Below are 17,446 nucleotides of genomic sequence, written 5' to 3'. Positions count from 1 at the left end.
GCTGTAAGGACACGACAGTAACGCTTTAATACTGCACGACAACTGGCATGTGAGTTCACTGTATCCATGGACGTGTTGTATCGGGGCAAACGATGCAGAAGGTTCCGGCAGAGTGGCCTTTATTGTCGGAGGCCTGCTGTATGTGTACCTCTGACTTATCTTCACAGAAGGGAAGGTCTAGACTGGAGTCATCAACACGCCACCTCGGCGGTCGAACACTGGGCCAATGTTATTTTCACAGATGAGTCCCGATTTAGTCTGGAGAGTGAGTCTCGATGGATTCGCATCTGAAGGGAAAGTGGAACACTATTTCGAGACCCCAAACATCGTGGAAAGAGACTAATACCGAAGACGACAACTAATGGTGTGGGCAGGGATTATGTTGACCACTCGAACACCTGTTCATGAAACTGTACGGTTAAATCTGCAAGGTTTTACTGCTATCAGGTATCGTGACGAGATCTTGGTACGACATATGCGGTTGTTGTGAAGTGCTGTGGGCCCAGACGCCGTACTGGTGGATCATAATGTTCGACCTTACAGAACACGAGTGGTTGTTGTTTTCTTGTAAACGGAAGATACGCACACGGGGCGTGACCTGCTCGCGCCCCCAATTTGAGTCCCATAGAGCACGTCTCGGTGCACTTGGGAGACGGGTTGTATCACGTCAGTATCCACCAACAACTCTCCAAGACCTGCAAGCATCTCTACGGTAAGAACTGGCCTTACTTCCTCAGCATGAGATTGATGACATCATCCACTGCATTCCCTAACGTAGTCGAGCCTATATTACTCCCTGAGGTGGTCAAACGCCTCACTGAGCACATTAACCAGCTCTGTGTAAATCCGCTAAGTTGGAAAAAATCGAGGAAAACTGTTGGCTTTCATTATGTATGTTGCAGGTGTCCACGTTCTGTATTCTTTACATTGTTTTTATTTTAGTATCACCTGTTTACACTGTTTTGAGGCAAAATATACGCAACCCTGCAAAATTTCCGTTTGTTGCTTTAATTTTGGACACCTGTGTATTAATTGTTTTGGCCGGCCGAAGTGGCCGAGCGGTTCTAGGCGCTACCGTCTGGAACCGCGCGACCGCTACGGTCGCAGGTTCGAATCCTGCCTCGGGCATGGATGTGTGTGATGTCCTTAGGTTAGTTAGGTTTAAGTAGCTCTAAGTTTTAGGGGACTGATGACCTCAGACGTTAAGTCCCATATTGCTCAGAGCCATTAGAACCATTTTTTTTTAAATTGTTTTGCAACTTCTTGTTGTTTTGAACGCATGTCGTTCTTTTATTATTCTACGTGATTTACTGCACATCTGTTTTATACATGTCATGATTTTATTCAGTATAAAATACTATGTACTTGCAGTTAAATGAGAATTTACTAATGAATATCATCGATTGATGTGTAGTATCGAAGGAGTGGGAGTGGATGTCGGCAGACAAGAAGGGACTAGTATTCACCGATATCGGTGGCGCCATTATTTCGAGGGGAAAAGGCAAGGAGGGAATGAAGAGGGGAAGGGGAAAGCGATACAGCAATGTGGGGAGGGAAGGAAAAGTGGAGTCCTTATGAGGTGAAATGTGAATGTGATTAGGTAGTTGGTGGGAATGTATCACGCGGCCAAATTCCTCTGAAACTGGCAAGAAATATTTCAGAATTTTTATGTTCATTTCCCTTGCTCAACTAGTCTATCACTGACACTGCATAGTAACTGGAGACAAGATTCCGTACCTCCAGTGAAGTCACTTTGTTAATCTCTGTTCACCTCTCTTTTGATTATGGGTCACTGTCTGGGTCTGCCAATGGTAAGCAAGGTGCACTCAGCCTTTGTGTGGCCAATTGAGGAACTACTTGATTGAGGAGGAGCGGCACTGGTCATGAAAACTGAACAACGGCCTGTAAATCTGTGTGCTGACCACATGCCCCTCTGTATTCACATCTGGTGATGCCAAAGGGCTGAGGACGACATGACCGCCGGTCGGTACCTTTGGGCCTTCAAGGTCTGTTCAAGAGGTATTTGTCTCTTGTGGGTATGGTAAGGGGAGTGCACAGTTGGGAATCTATCAGCTGGTTAGCATAAGATATGAACCTTAGAGGAAACAGGCTACCATAAGGATGTTCAGAGTCAGAGGCTTGGTTTCAGCTTCAAGTAGCCAGACTGAGGAAGCAGGCTACCATAAGGATGTTCAGAGTCAGAGGCTTGGTTTCAGCTTCATGTAGCCAGACTGAGGAAGCAGGCTACCATAAGAATGTTCAGAGTCAGAGGCTTGGTTTCAGTTTCATGTAGCCAGACTGACACCCAAGTCCATTCATATCCCTCATCCCACCTTCTCTGAGTTGGACACGAGATATCTTTTTTTCTGTCGAGAAGACATTAGCATTGTTCGAAGAAGCCTTTTAAAAAGATAAGGAATTTCTAGCCATGTGTCGCCTTCCACAGGCCAGCATCTTCGGTACCTCGGGAGGGACACCACAAAATAATATTCGGCTTAAATTTTAGAACCTAGAGTTCGGTTTGGATCCTACTGTTACTTTTTGTAGAGCACACATTCTCGGCCACGCCTGTGTGTCGGCCATATCTGTTTGGAAATTTTTCGATGGAGTGGTATAGATTATCTGCCTGCCTCCAGACCCTGGAGCACTATTGGTTGGAAACAACAAGTGTAGGAGATTGTTTCAAACTTTACTTGAGTTCCACTGGACAGAACTCTCAATGACTGCCACCAGTGACGGGCGAGATCCCTTCTCTGACAGTAACAGAAAAGTTGCAGAGCGCCCAGAAAGAGAACACCTCATGCTGACAGTTTGAAAAGACGCTCCTAGGATCTGGAAGAATAATGCCAGACGCTGCTGGGAGAGGGTGGAGCAAAGGCAAGTTCCTGGATGGCTGATGAGACGAGCCTTAAGGTCGCTCGGAAGGATGTATCTACTTGAGTGGTGAGTAAAAGAGAGAGACGTGAATTCACTCTCCAGTCGACACACCTACTGTCTGGCACATCACACTTTACTTGTTGCTCTGACGTCGACATGCATAGAAGTTACTGGAGCCTCGAGAGGAGCAAACGTGCTGAGAGGTGATGCAAGATTTGCGTGAAGAGCTTCACTGGAAAGATAGATCGCATTCAACTGTTTACTTGGTCGCCATTACGTCTTACCCTCAATTATCAGTCCGCGGCATAGTCAATTTTTGAAGGAAGGAACTAGAATAGGATGGGGTTTACGGTTCTTGAAAGCCATTCAGTACTTTAGCTACGTTAAGAGGCTATCACAGTACTTAAACTATGCAGTTGTGTGACTATAGGACTTTACATGTACTTCCTAAAGCAACTGTGAATAGAGCATATTCCTAGCAAATAAATATCTAATTAACAAGACTTCTGTGTGTTTATACATTGACTATCTTGGTGTTTCGGATACAACTCCTGCTGATGTTGTGCACCTACAATATCTAAACTGTGAAGGTGACAACTAGGGTTGTCTGGGTTGGGTATGGAGTCTCAAGGGAAAAATAAAGCTGAACATGGTCTGTTGGATTCCGAAGATGACAGAATTTTACATGCATTAGCACTGCTTGGTCTAGGCTCCTTCATACCTTGATTTCTAAGACCACAGGAGAGCAGTGTGCTGACCACATACCCCTCCATACTGCATCCACCTGACGCCATAAGGCAAAGGAAGACACAGCGGCCATTAGGCATCATTTGGGCCTTCACAGCTTGAAGCCTGATGAAGAGCTCGTTTTAGTGCCATACAGGACCCCAACTCCTAACATACTTTTGATACCACCACACAGATCAACCCACTGCTAGGATATTTACCTATGTACATGAGGACTCTATTTTGGCCGCCCAAACCAAACACCAATATTTCAGACTCCGTCATCGACTGTTGTGAAGTTTGTAGCCAGTGCCAGTTCTCTAAATGTTCTAAGTTGTTAGTTACAAAAAACGTCTTCTTCCCCCCAGAGGTCTCCATTTGAGTTCATGGAGCGTTTCCATAATACTCCAGTTTTGATCAAAACTACCGCAATAAAACAAGCAGCAGGCCTCTGCACTGCTTCATGTGTTCCTTTATCCGACCTGGTGGGTACCTGAAACGCTCGAGCAGTTCTGGAGAATGGGCCACACGAGATTTCTGTATGCAGTCCCCTGTTTGGATGAACTACACTTTCCAATAATTCTCCCTACAAACCGATTTGGCAGTCACATCCCTAGAACCGACCTCACTTTCTCATTCCATTACATTTCACTCTGCAACTTTGCATTTATTCCTTTATTTGATCATATGGCTAGGGCCCCCCATCGGGCAGACCGTTAGCTGGGTGCCAATCTTTCAGTTTGACGCCACTTTGACGACCTGCAGTCGATGAGGATGATAGGATGATGATGAGGACAGCACAACACCCAGTCCCTGGTCGGAGCTTCTCAACCATCTGACTACAAATAACATATTATCTAGAGCACAGTTTGGATTTCTGAAGGGTTCTGATATCGAGAAGGCTAATTCATCAAACAATAAGTTACAAGCTGCAGGTATTTTCTGTGATTTGTCAAAGGCATTCGATTGTGTGAACCACAACATCCTTTTAAATAAGTTAGAATTCTATGGTGTCACGGGCAGTGCTGCAAAATGGTTCAAGTCATACCTCACTAACAGGAAACAAAGGGTATCAGTGCAAGGGACTAGAGAATTAAGTCATCAGTCATCATTAGAATGGGAAGAAATTACGTGGTGTCCCACAAGGATCCATCTTAGGGCCATTGCTTTTTCTCGTGTACATTAATGATTTCTCATCAGTTACACTGCCAGAAGCAGAGTTCGTTTTGTTTGCAGATGACACAAGTATTGCAATAAATAGTATGTCGAGTGTAGTTCTAGAAAGATCTGCTAATGATATTTTCATGGATATTAATAAATGGTTTAAAGCCAACTCACTGACATTAAACTTCGAAAAGATTGTAAGAGGTTTCCACCCTTCATATGCATAAACTATGAAGAAGAGCAGATAGAAGAGGTTTACAGTCTTAAATTCCTGGGATTGCAACTCGATAATAAATTCAGTTGGGAGATGCACACCACAGAACTGCAGAAACGCCTTAACAAATCTGTATTTGCAACTCGAGTGTTAGCAGACATAGGTGACATAAAAATGAAAAAGCTTGCATACTTTGCCTACTTTCATTCCATAATGTCATATGGTATAATATTTTGGGGTAACTCATCAAGTCAAACAAAAGTTTTCAGAGCCCAAAAGCGTGTAATACGTATTATTTGTGGAGTAAATTCAAGGACGACCTGTAGAAACCTCTTCAAAGAATAACTACTGCCTCTCAGTATATTTACTCCTGAATGGAATTTGTCCTAAATAATATATCTCTTTTTCCAACAAACAGCTCAGTTCACACATACAATACCAGGAACAAAAATGATCTGCACAACGACTTAAAAGCACTTACTTTACTTCAAAACTGGGTCCACTACGCAGGAACACTCATCTTCAATAATTTGCCAGCAAACACAAAAAAAAATTATTTCCAAATAAAGATCAGTTTAAAAGGAGCCTGAAAGACTTACTCGTGGCCAACTCCTTCTATTCCACTGACGAATTTTTTAATAGAAACAAATGATGTATTGTTTATATTCATACTATTAGTATTGTTATTTCAGCTTAAAAAATTGACATATTCCACATCCACGAGGATCTCCTCAGCACGGATCTATGGAACGAAAAACTAATCTAATCTGGAGAAATTTCCCCGACCCAGCCAGGAATCGAACCCAAACCCAGAGGACTGTCAGTCCGTCACGTTGACCATTCAGCTACCGGGGGCGGATACCTAGAAATTTAACAGTGACGACTTGTCAACAAGCGCAATACCAATTTTCTTCTCACCCAAATTAACTAATATTTTTCCCAAATTTAGACGAAGTTTCCATTCCTAACACCAAATTGTTACTGCATCTAAGTAATCTTGTATCCTCTAGTGTTATTCAACGACAACCGATTTCGGCATACTACAGTGTCATCAGCAGACATTCGGTGATTGCTACTCACTTGTCTATCACATCATATACAGGGTGTAACAAAAAGGTACGGCCAACCTTTCAGGAGACATTCCTCACAGACAAATAAAGAAAAGATGTTATGTGGACATCTGTCCGGAAACGCTTAATTTCCATGTTAGAGCTCATTTTAGTTTCGTCAGTATGTACTGTACTTCCTCGATTCACCGCCAGTTGGCCCAATTGAAGGAAGGTAATGTTGACTTCGGTGCTTGTGTTAACATGCGACTCATTGCTCTACAGTACTAGCATCAAGCACATCAGTACGTAGCATCAACAGGTTAGTGTTCATCACGAACGTGGTTCTGCAGTCAGTGCAATGTTTACAAATGCAGAGTTGGCAGATGCCCATTTGATGTATGGATTAGCACGGGGCAATAGCCATGGCGCGGTACGTTTGTATCGAGACAGATTTCCAGAACGAAGGTGTGCGAACAGGAAGACGTTCGAAGTAATTGATCGGCGTCTTAGGGAGCACGTAACATTCCAGCCTATGACTCGCGACTGGGAAAGACCTAGAACGACGAGGACACCTGCAATGGACGAGGAAATTCTTCGTGCAGTTAACGATAACCCTAATGTCAGCGTCAGAGAAGTTGCTGCTGTACAAGGTAACGTTGACCATGTCACTGTATGGAGAGTGCTACGGGAGAACAAGTTGTTTCCGTTCCATGTACAGCGTGTGCAGGCACTATCAGCAGCTGATTGGCCTCCACGGGTACACTTCTGCGAATGGTTCATCCAACAATGTGTCAATCCTCATTTCAGTGCAAATGTTCTCTTTACGGATGAGGCTTCATTCCAACGTGATCAAATTGTAAATTTTCACAATCAACATGTTGGGGCTGACGAGAATCCGCACGCAATTGTGCAGTCACGTCATCAACACAGATTTTCTGTGAACGTTTGGGCAGGCATTGTTGGTGACGTCTTGATTGGGCCACATGTTCTTCCACCTACGCTCAATGGAGCACGTTATCATGATTTCATGTGGGATACTCTACCTGTGCTGCTAGAACATGTGCCTTTACAAGTACGATACAACATGTGGTTCATGCACGATGGAGCTCTTGCGCATTTCAGTCGAAGTGTTCGTACGCTTCTCAACAACAGATTCGGTGACCGATGGATTCGTAGAGGCGGACCAATTCCATGGCCTCCAGGCTCTCCTGACCTCAACCCTCTTGACTTTCATTTATGGGGGCATTTGAAAGCTCTTGTCTACGCAACCCCGGTACCAAACGTAGAGACTCATCGTGCTCGTATTGTGGACGGCTGTGATACAATACGCCATTCTCCAGGGCATCAGGGATTCCATGCGACGGAGGGTGGATGCATGTATCCTCGCTAACAGAGGACATTTTGAACGTTTCCTGTAATAAAGTGTTTGAAGTCACGCTGGTACGTTCTGTTGCTGTGTGTTTCCATTCCATGATTAATGTGATTTGAAGAGAAGTAATAAAATGAGCTCTAACATGGAAAGTAAGCGTTTCCGGACACATGTCCACATAACATATTTTCTTTGTTTGTGTGTGAGGAATGTTCAAAATGGTTCAAATGGCTCTGAGCACTATGGGACTCAACTGCTGAGGTCATTAGTCCCCTAGAACTTAGAACTAGTTAAACCTAACTAACCTAAGGACATCACAAACATCCATACCCGAGGCAGGATTCGAACCTGCGACCGTAGCGGTCTTGCGGTTCCTGACTGCAGCGCCTTTAACCGCACGGCCACTTCGGCCGGCTGAGGAATGTTTCCTGATAGTTTAGCCGTACCTTTTTGTAACACCCTGTGTAAGGAAAGTGGGCAGTCATATCTCACTACGTAGATGGGTCCTGAAGACACCAACGTCTCTAATAAACACTCGCCGTCGAGGACAGTGTAGAATGTTTTCTACGATAAGGATCGTAAGTTGGCTTATGGGTACAGATGTAGACTTAGCAGCATAAAATGCCGTCGTTGTAAAGAGAGTCGGTAATCTCGCCGTTTTAATCTGCCTTACCTGGATGGAACTCATGGCGCCACACAAGGCGGTAGAGACCTCCTCCTCTGGCATGGGGCCCGGCAATATGACGTCAGGGTTGACGCGAATGAGAGTGCTGGAGATGGCGCGGAGGGCTGCCACAGCCGCAGGTGGGTGGACTTCGACAGTGGCGCCTCCAGTCCTGGCCAGACGCTCGCTCAGGTAGAGACCACCCTCGTGGAAGGCCTCCAGGAATCCCTCCAGCAGCTGGAATTCGGCACACACTCTCAATGAGCTTCCTCTCCAACTCCAACTGGCTGAAGGTGGAGATTATATACACGATAGAAACCAGAGAGTGCAGCTTCTTTGTTCATCACATAGCAAGACGCACGCTAAATTGGAACGATCTGGAACTGTGTGCCACAGGATTTTGTTCGGTCCGCGAAGATAAGCCAAAACATTATGACCACTACCCAACCGTGAGTGTGAACGCAGCATGGTGACGTTCCAGGCACCTGACGCGCTACGAATATGTAAGCGGAATAGAGACGGAGCCGGCCGCTGTGGCCAAGGGGTTCTAGGCGATTCAGTCCGGAACCGTGCTGCTCCTACGGTCGCAGGTTCGAATTCAAATGCTTCTAATGGCTCTAAGCACTATGGGACTTAACATCTGAGGTCATTAGTCCCCTAGACGTAGAACTACTAAAACCTAACTAACCTAAGGACATCACACACATCCCTCCCCGAGGCAGGATTCGAACCTGCGACCATAGCAGCAGCGAGGTTCCGGACTGAAGCGCCTAGAACCGCTCGGTCACACCGGCCGGCTCGCAGGTTCAAATCCTGCCTCCGGCATGGATGTGTGTGATGTTAGGTTAGTCAGGTTTAAATAGTTCTACGTTCTAGGAAACTGATGACCTCAGATGCTAAGTCCGATAGTGCTTACAGCCATTTGAACCATTTGAACAGAGAGGGATGGGGATCACTCTAGCGAAGATATGCGCTGCCAATGGGGAAATCCATTGAGATAGGTGACCTGTGAACGAGTATCTTGAAGACTGCCAAGCTGGGCGAATATTCATATGCTACTGTCGTGAGCGTCTTTTGAAAAAGGTACACTACTGGCCATTAAAATTGCTACACCAAGAAGAAATGATAAATGATAAACGGATATTCATTGGACAAATATATTATACTAGAACTGACATGTGATTACATTTTCACGCAGTTTGAGTGCATAGATCCTGAGAAATCAGTACCCAGAACTACCACCTCTGGCCGTAATAATGGCCTTGATACGCCTGAGCATTGAGTCAAACAGAGCTTGTATAGCGTGTACAGGTACAGATGCCGATGCAGTTTCAACACGATACCACAGTTCGTCAAGAGTAGTGACTGGCGTATTGTGACGAGCCAGTTGCTCGCCCACCATTGACCAGACGTTTTCAATTGGTAAGAGATCTGGAGACTTTGCTGGCCAGGGCAGAAGTCGATCATTTTCTGTATCCAGAAAGGCCCTTACAGGACCTGCAACATACGGTCGTGCATTATCCTGCTGAAATGTAGGGTTTCGCAGGGATCGAATGAAGGGTAGAGCCACGGGTCGTAACACATATGAAATGTAACGTCCACTGTTCAAAGTGCCGTCAATGCGAACAAGATGTGACCGAGACGTGTAACCAATGGCACCTCATACCATCACGCCGGGTGATAGGCCAGTATGGTGATGAATACACGTTTCTAATGTGCGTTCACCGCGATGCGCCAAACACGGATGCGACAATCATGATGCTGTAAACAGAACCTGGATTCATCCGACAAAATGACGTTTTGCCATTCGTGCACCCAGGTTCGTCGTTGAGTACACCATCGCAGGCGATCCTGTGTGTGATGCAGCGTCAAGAGTAACCGCAGCCATGGTCTCCGAGCTGATAGTCCGTGCTGCTGAAAACGTCGTCGAAATGTTCGTGCAGATGGTTGTTGTCTTGCAAACGTCCCGATCTGTTGACTCAGGGATCGAGACGTGGCTGTACGATCCGTTACAGCCATGCGGATAAGATGCCTGTCGTCTCGACTGCTAGTGATACGAGGCCGTTGGTATCCAGCACGGCGTTCCGTATTACCCTCTTGAACCCATCGATTCCATATTCTGCTAACAGTCTTTGGATCTCGACCAACGCGAGCAGCAATGTCGAGATACGATAAACCGCAATCGCGATAGGTTACAATCCGACCTTTATCGAAGTCGGAAACGTGATGGTACGCATTTATCCTCCTCACACGACAACGTTTCACCAGGCAACGCCGGTCAACTGCTGTTTGTGTATGAGAAATCGGTTGGAAACTTTCCTCATGTCAGCACGTTGTAGGCGTCGCCACCGGTGCCAAACTTGTGTGAATGCTCTGAACAGCTGATCATTTGCATATCACAGCATCATCTTCCTGTCAGTTAAATTTCGTGTCTGTAGCACGGCACCTTCGTGGTGTAGCAGTTTTAATGGCCAGTAGCGTAGAAAGACAATGAAACTACTACTAACCTTTAAATGGTACGACGTACACGACTCTTCACAGAGCGTGGAGCTCGGAGGACTGTCTGTTCTGTAAATTAGGATGGATGTTGGTCAATGGCATCTGTGCCCAAAGAGCACAATGCTGGTACATGCTCAAGCGTTTCAAAGCACACCGTTCATCGTATATTGTTGAACATGGAGCTCCATAGCAGACCATCCCTATGTGTTCACATGTTGACCCAACGACGTTGTCAGTTGCGACTGCACTGGGCGGGGAATCATCGGGAGTCGAGCGTCGATCTATGGAAATGTGTCGGCTTTTCGAGTAAACCAGATTGATGGTAGTGTCCACAAGAGGCTGTCATCGAGGTGAACGTCCACTCGAAACGTTCAGCGCTCGATGGACACAGGACGGTGCGAGCAGTACTATCCTATGAGGAACTCTCCTTCGCTTGCATGAGACATGTGGTGGTAATCGACGTCTGCAGCTGCTAACTACCTGCGTCCCTTCATGCTTGACGTCATTCCCAACGGCGATATCATCTTCCCAGCTGTATAATGTCCGTGTGTCAGAGCCAGAACCGTGCTACAGTTTTCTGATGAGCAGTTTAGTGAACGCACCTTGATGCCTCGGCGACTTAATTCGCCTGATGAAAATCCTGTGGAACCCTTCCGGGTCTCTATCGGGAGCCATCATCGCGTTCGCAAATCAGCGGACCCGAATCACGAGAGCTGTACGCAGACATCTAATGCCACATACTTTCACAAATTCGCCAACAAACTGTTACATTCCTGATATGTAAAATCAGCGATGTAATTCTTATTCCAAGGACGGGAAAACGAGCTATTAAGCAGGTAGTCATACGTTTTTCTCCATCAGTGTATCTTCGGTCCACTGTGGTTTGTAGCTTATAACACTTTTCATCCAGATGAAGATGATTATATTGTGGAATGAAAAATTTCTTTCGTTTTCTTTTGAAATCCCGTGTTAACATCATATGTTAGACGGTAACAGTACTGTTGAAGGGTACCAGTCCCCAGGTGCATGATATTGAAATAGTGATAATAAACAGCTTACCGCCTGTCTATGATGTGAATAAAATGTTCCTTTATGTGCAAACACAGCAAAAAACTTATATATATAACTACAAAGAACGAAACTCGTCTAGCATGAAGGGGGAAACCAGATGGCGCTGTGGTTGGCCTGCTAGATGGCGCTGCCATAGGTCAAACGAATATCAACTGCGTTTTATTTAAATAGGAACCCCCATTTCTTAATACATATTCGTGTAGTACGTAAGGAAATATGAATGTTTTAGTTGGACCACTTTTTTCACTTTGTGATCGATGGCGCTGTAATAGTCACAAACGTTTTATCTCTTGCGAACAGAAACCAGACTGTCGCCTTGTTTTTGTACTTGTGTGTGTACTATGTTACTTGTCTGATTCCTGTGCCTTTTATTAACGTTGCCAACCCCTTTTGCTTTCTGTTTTAACTTTCCGCATTTTTCCGCCATTTTACACTTGACGTCACCGTTTTATCGCCTGTTTCTCTTGTTTCTTTTCTTCTTCCGTTTTTTAAAATAAAAGTCTGTAGAGCAGCGTACTACGCTACTGCCAGCCCGCCCCCTTCGGGGGGAATTGAAAATCAATAAAGGAAAAAAAAATGTACCGTTTACCTATTGCTGAAAAGGTCGACATCGTGTTGATGTATGGCTATTGTGATCAAAATGCATAACAGGCGTGTGCTATGTATGCTGCTCGGTATCCTAGACGACATCATCCAAGTGTTCGGACCGTTCGCCGGATAGTTACCATATTTAAGGAAAGAGGAAGTGTTCAGCCACATGTGAAACGTCAGTCACGACCTGCAACAAATGATGATGCCGAAGTAGGTGTTTTAGCTGCTGTCGTGCTAATCCGCACACCGCTAACAGACAAATTGCGTGAGGATCGGGAATCTCAAAAACGTCGTTGTTGAGAATGCTACATCAACATCGATTACACCCGTACCATATTTCTATGCACCAGGAAAAGCATGGCGACGACTTTGAACGTCGTGTACAGTTCTGACACTGGGTACAAGATAAATTACGGGACGATGACAGATTTTTTGCACGCGTTCTACACTCCTGGAAATGGAAAAAAGAACACATTGACACCGGTGTGTCAGACCCACCATACTTGCTCCGGACACTGCGAGAGGGCTGTACAAGCAATGATCACACGCACGGCACAGCGGACACACCAGGAACCGCGGTGTTGGCCGTCGAATGGCGCTAGCTGCGCAGCATTTGTGCACCGCCGCCGTCAGTGTCAGCCAGTTTGCCGTGGCATACGGAGCTCCATCGCAGTCTTTAACACTGGTAGCATGCCGCGACAGCGTGGACGTGAACCGTATGTGCAGTTGACGGACTTTGAGCGAGGGCGTATAGTGGGCATGCGGGAGGCCGGGTGGACGTACCGCCGAATTGCTCAACACGTGTGGCGTGAGGTCTCCACAGTACATCGATGTTGTCGCCAGTGGTCGGTGGAAGGTGCACGTGCCCCTCGACCTGGGACCGGACCGCAGCGACGCACGGATGCACGCCAAGACCGTAGGATCCTACGCAGTGCCGTAGGGGACCGCACCGCCACTTCCCAGCAAATTAGGGACACTGTTGCTCCTGGGGTATCGGCGAGGACCATTCGCAACCGTCTCCATGAAGCTGGGCTACGGTCCCGCACACCGCCGCTCACGCCCCAACATCGTGCAGCCCGCCTCCAGTGGTGTCGCGACAGGCGTGAATGGAGGGACGAATGGAGACGTGTCGTCTTCAGCGATGAGAGTCGCTTCTGCCTCGGTGCCAATGATGGTCGTATGCGTGTTTGGCGCCGTGCAGGTGAGCGCCACAATCAGGACTGCATACGACCGAGGCACACAGGGCCAACACCCGGCATCACGGTGTGGGGAGCGATCTCCTACACTGGCCATACACCACTGGTGATCGTCGAGGGGACACTGAATAGTGCACGGTACATCCAAACCGTCATCGAACCCATCGTTCTACCATTCCTAGACCGGCAAGGGAACTTGCTGTTCCAACAGGACAATGCACGTCCGCATGTATCCCGTGCCACCCAACGTGCTCTAGAAGGTGTAAGTCAACTACCCTGGCCAGCAAGATCTCCGGATCTGTCCCCCATTGAGCATGTTTGGGACTGGATGAAGCGTCGTCTCACGCGGTCTGCACGTCCAGCACGAACGCTGGTCCAACTGAGGCGCCAGGTGGAAATGGCATGGCAAGCCGTTCCACAGGACTACATCCAGCATCTCTACGATCGTCTCCATGGGAGAATAGCAGCCTGCATTGCTGCGAAAGGTGGATATACACTGTACTAGTGCCGACATTGTGCATGCTCTGTTGCCTGTGTCTATGTGCCTGTGGTTCTGTCAGTGTGATCATGTGATGTATCTGACCCCAGGAATGTGTCAATAAAGTTTCCCCTTCCTGGGACAATGAATTCACGGTGTTATTTCAATTTCCAGGAATGTATTTAGCGACGAAGCGTCATTCACCAACAGCGGTAACGTAAACCGGCATATTATGCAGTATTGGGCAACGGAAAATCCACGATGGCTGCGACAAGTGGAACATCAGCGATCATGGCAGGTTAATGTATGGTGCGGCATTATGGGATGGCAATCTAAATGGTGCAATGTATGCTGATTTCCTGCGTAATGTTCTACCGATATTACTACAAGATGTTTCACTGCATGACAGAATGGCGATGTACTTCCAACATGATGGATGTCCGGCACATAGCTCGTGTGAGGTTGAAGCGGTATTGAATAGCATATTTCATGAGAGGTGGATTGATCGTCGAAGCACCATACCATGGCCCGCACGTTCACCGGATCTGACATCACGGATTTCTTTCTGTGGGGAAAGTTGAAGGATATTTGCTATCGTGATCCACCGACAACGCCTGACAACATGCGTCAGCGCATTGTCAATGCATGTGCGAACATTACGGAAGGCGAACTACTCACTGTTAAGAGGAATGTCGTTACACGTATTGCCAAATGCATTGAGGTTGACGGGCATCATTTTGAGCATTTATTGCATTAATGTGGTATTTACAGGTAATCACGCTGTAACAGCATGCGTTATCAGAAATGATAAGTTCACAAAGGTACATGTATGAAATTGGACCAATCGAAATAAAATGTTCAAACGCATCTACGTTCCGTATTTTAATTTAAAAAAAACCTACCTGTTACCAACTGTTCGTCTAAAATTGTGAGCCATATGTTTGTGACTATTACAGCACCATCTATCACAAAGCGAAAAAAATGGTCCAACTAAAACATTCATATTTCTTTACGTACTACACGAATATGTAATAAAAATGGGGGTTCCTATTTTAAAAAACCCAGTTTATATCCGTTTGACCTATGGCAGCGCCGTCTAGCGGGCCAACCATAGCGCCTTCTGGTTTCCCCCTTCAAGCTAGACAAGTTTCGTTCTTTGTAGTTTTTCCATTTGACGCTTATTTCGTGAGATATTTGGCCCGGTCACGATCAGTGGGCCACGCTATCTTACACATTCCTGTTAAGTCTTTAACAAACACTTTAGTCAGCTTAGAGTACCTTGTGTGAATAACCAGTGCAGCTGCCATTAAAGTATGCGTTATGCATAGGCATATCGTAAAATATAAATTTTCATGGCCGGCAATGTGAGACTGAGTAGTTTTATTCTGCTATTTAGGACGTGGTCAGATTAGCTTCTGTTTGAAATCCAATTTTAAGTTCGCGCCTACGATTTACATGCGAAGGATGGTTGTAGCGAGACAGGTTGTGCAAAAGCCACCAGCACCCTTGAAGATATCCTCTGAAATTCATCCGATCACGGGACAGTAGTCCAGAACATTTTAGTAAGTTATACCTGGGCTAGCCAACTCACCTCAGAATGGAATGTTGGGTTGATGAGCTTGCGGTGCGTCTTCCACTGGCGCCCATTGACGGAGAGTAAGCCATCGCCGGCAAAGGTCCGTATAGCGTGACACAAGAAGGGGTCACGGTCTACCATCTTGGATGTCAGCATGATGTGTTGAACATCGTCTGGGTGCACCACCATCAGCACCAGCACTGGACCGATGTAGAACCTGCCACCATAATAATAAGGGTACCTACATGTTCATGGACTGGCAGAAAAACAACCGTATGATAAGTAATATCAGTGTGACACGTGCTGGAAGATCTTGGCAAAAATCTGGAGATCGCTCCAAACACTTTTTATATCTGTGTCCACAAAGATCCAACTGTGCCAATGGAGGACAGTAATGGAAAATGGTTGGCAAACTGTATCTCAGGCAGATTCGATGCACAAATCTTGAAACATGCAAGTCCTCAAAGCAGTGGTACAACCATTACCTCAAGAAGGAACAAACAGTACATCAGGATCTAAATCTTAGCATACTGCCTGTATTAGTTCAGACCATATGCTATCTCAAGCGAAGTTTCTACGCCAAGCCACTCAGAACGCATTCTGCCACGCTGTGGTAGTATCTAACACAAATGTACCCATCACTTTAGGACATTCTGAAGTGGTAATTGTGAAAAAACACTCAGCATGAAGTAAATTATGTTTATATGCCTCTTGATCCGTAAGGCTTTGCGACTTGTTGATAACAGTAGTTGACCCAACAGTACAGGTGACACCAATGCATGTCCTCAAACAGCAGCCCCAGAGAAACATGCATGCGTAACATCAATGTTGCTGTTACATCAAGATTTCAAGCGACCAAGATGGGTATTAAATAAGTGGTCAATGTGTCACTCTGGTAACAAGATACCAGTTGTGATGTTGGCTCATAAGAGTCAGAAATAGTGAAATACTGTAACTCTATATATTTGGATCTGGGGTCAGCCTTACATCAATAATGAGAATTTTGGTTGGATGTAAATCGCATGTTTACGTAATGCATGTAGAATGTGCATCACTCAACCAATATCTCAGCACAGTCGTACCAACATGATTATGAGGCAACTGTCTATGCATTATTGCTATCCAATTTCCCCAGAGATGTATATGGCCGGCCAGTGTGGCCGAGCGGTTCTAGGCGCTTCAGTCTGGAGCCGCGCGACCGCTACAGTCGCGGTTTTGAATCCTGCCTCGGGCATGGATGTGTGTGATTTCCTTAGGTTAGTTAGGTTTAAGTAATAAGTTCTAGGGGACTGATGACCTCATATGTTAAGTCCCATAGTGCTCAGAGCCATTTGAACCATTTTTGTGTATTGTATAGTGGGTCTTGAAGAGTGGCTGCCACATCCCTGGATTTATGGTCGTTAGATTTCTATATGTGGAGCCATTTTTTTTTATTGCGTGGGGAGTGAAGATCCATAAACTTTGCACAATTTGGGGAACAAATTTTTTAATGCTTGCACTCACATTCCAGTATATGTGTTGATAACTGATTATCAACAGCATTTGTACCATAGTATGTGCAGGACAAGTAGCCAGTCTGGAAATATTATAGGGTTTTGATATAAAATGTAATTCTAAATTTTTCATCATTTTTTTAGGTTATGAGTCTTGTGCGAGTTTTCTCAGAACCTACTTGCTGGGTAAAACCATGGCGACTGGAGACAGCGTTGTTTTCGGTATTTTGCTGACAGAAACAACCACAGGTGCTACCACGGTGAGCCAATTGGAAGCGTGGGTGAAGAGTCATGTGGTGGTTGATGGCTGATTCTAGGACTGGAGTCCACTTTACACGAAATGAATTTGCAGCCGTGAATAAGGATAACCTTCAGCTGTAGAATGGAATGACGACAATGAAAATTTGTGCCGGACCGGGAATCGTATCCAGATTTCCCGCTTACCACGAGCGGTCGCCTTACCATTTGCCTATCCACAC

At 45.8% G+C, this 17,446-nt stretch overlaps 1 protein-coding gene across 1 annotated transcript in view; it reads right to left on the bottom strand.

Moving 5' to 3' along the window:
* Positions 1-17,446, bottom strand: part of LOC126210197 (cytochrome P450 4C1-like) — a 182,540-nt gene that overhangs the window by 60,570 nt on the left and 104,524 nt on the right. Inside the window, exons 3-4 of the mRNA XM_049939375.1 lie at positions 15,490-15,691; positions 8,073-8,300 (exon numbers count right to left, since the gene is read on the bottom strand). Coding sequence (XP_049795332.1) covers positions 8,073-8,300; positions 15,490-15,691 — 430 coding nt within the window. The remainder of the gene's footprint in view (positions 1-8,072; positions 8,301-15,489; positions 15,692-17,446) is intronic.

Source organism: Schistocerca nitens, chromosome 10 (genome assembly GCF_023898315.1).
Source record: "Schistocerca nitens isolate TAMUIC-IGC-003100 chromosome 10, iqSchNite1.1, whole genome shotgun sequence".
Classification (NCBI taxonomy): Eukaryota; Metazoa; Arthropoda; class Insecta; order Orthoptera; family Acrididae; genus Schistocerca; species Schistocerca nitens.
The sequence above is the reverse complement of the archived record's forward strand: the minus strand, read 5'-3'. Positions and strand labels throughout refer to the sequence as shown.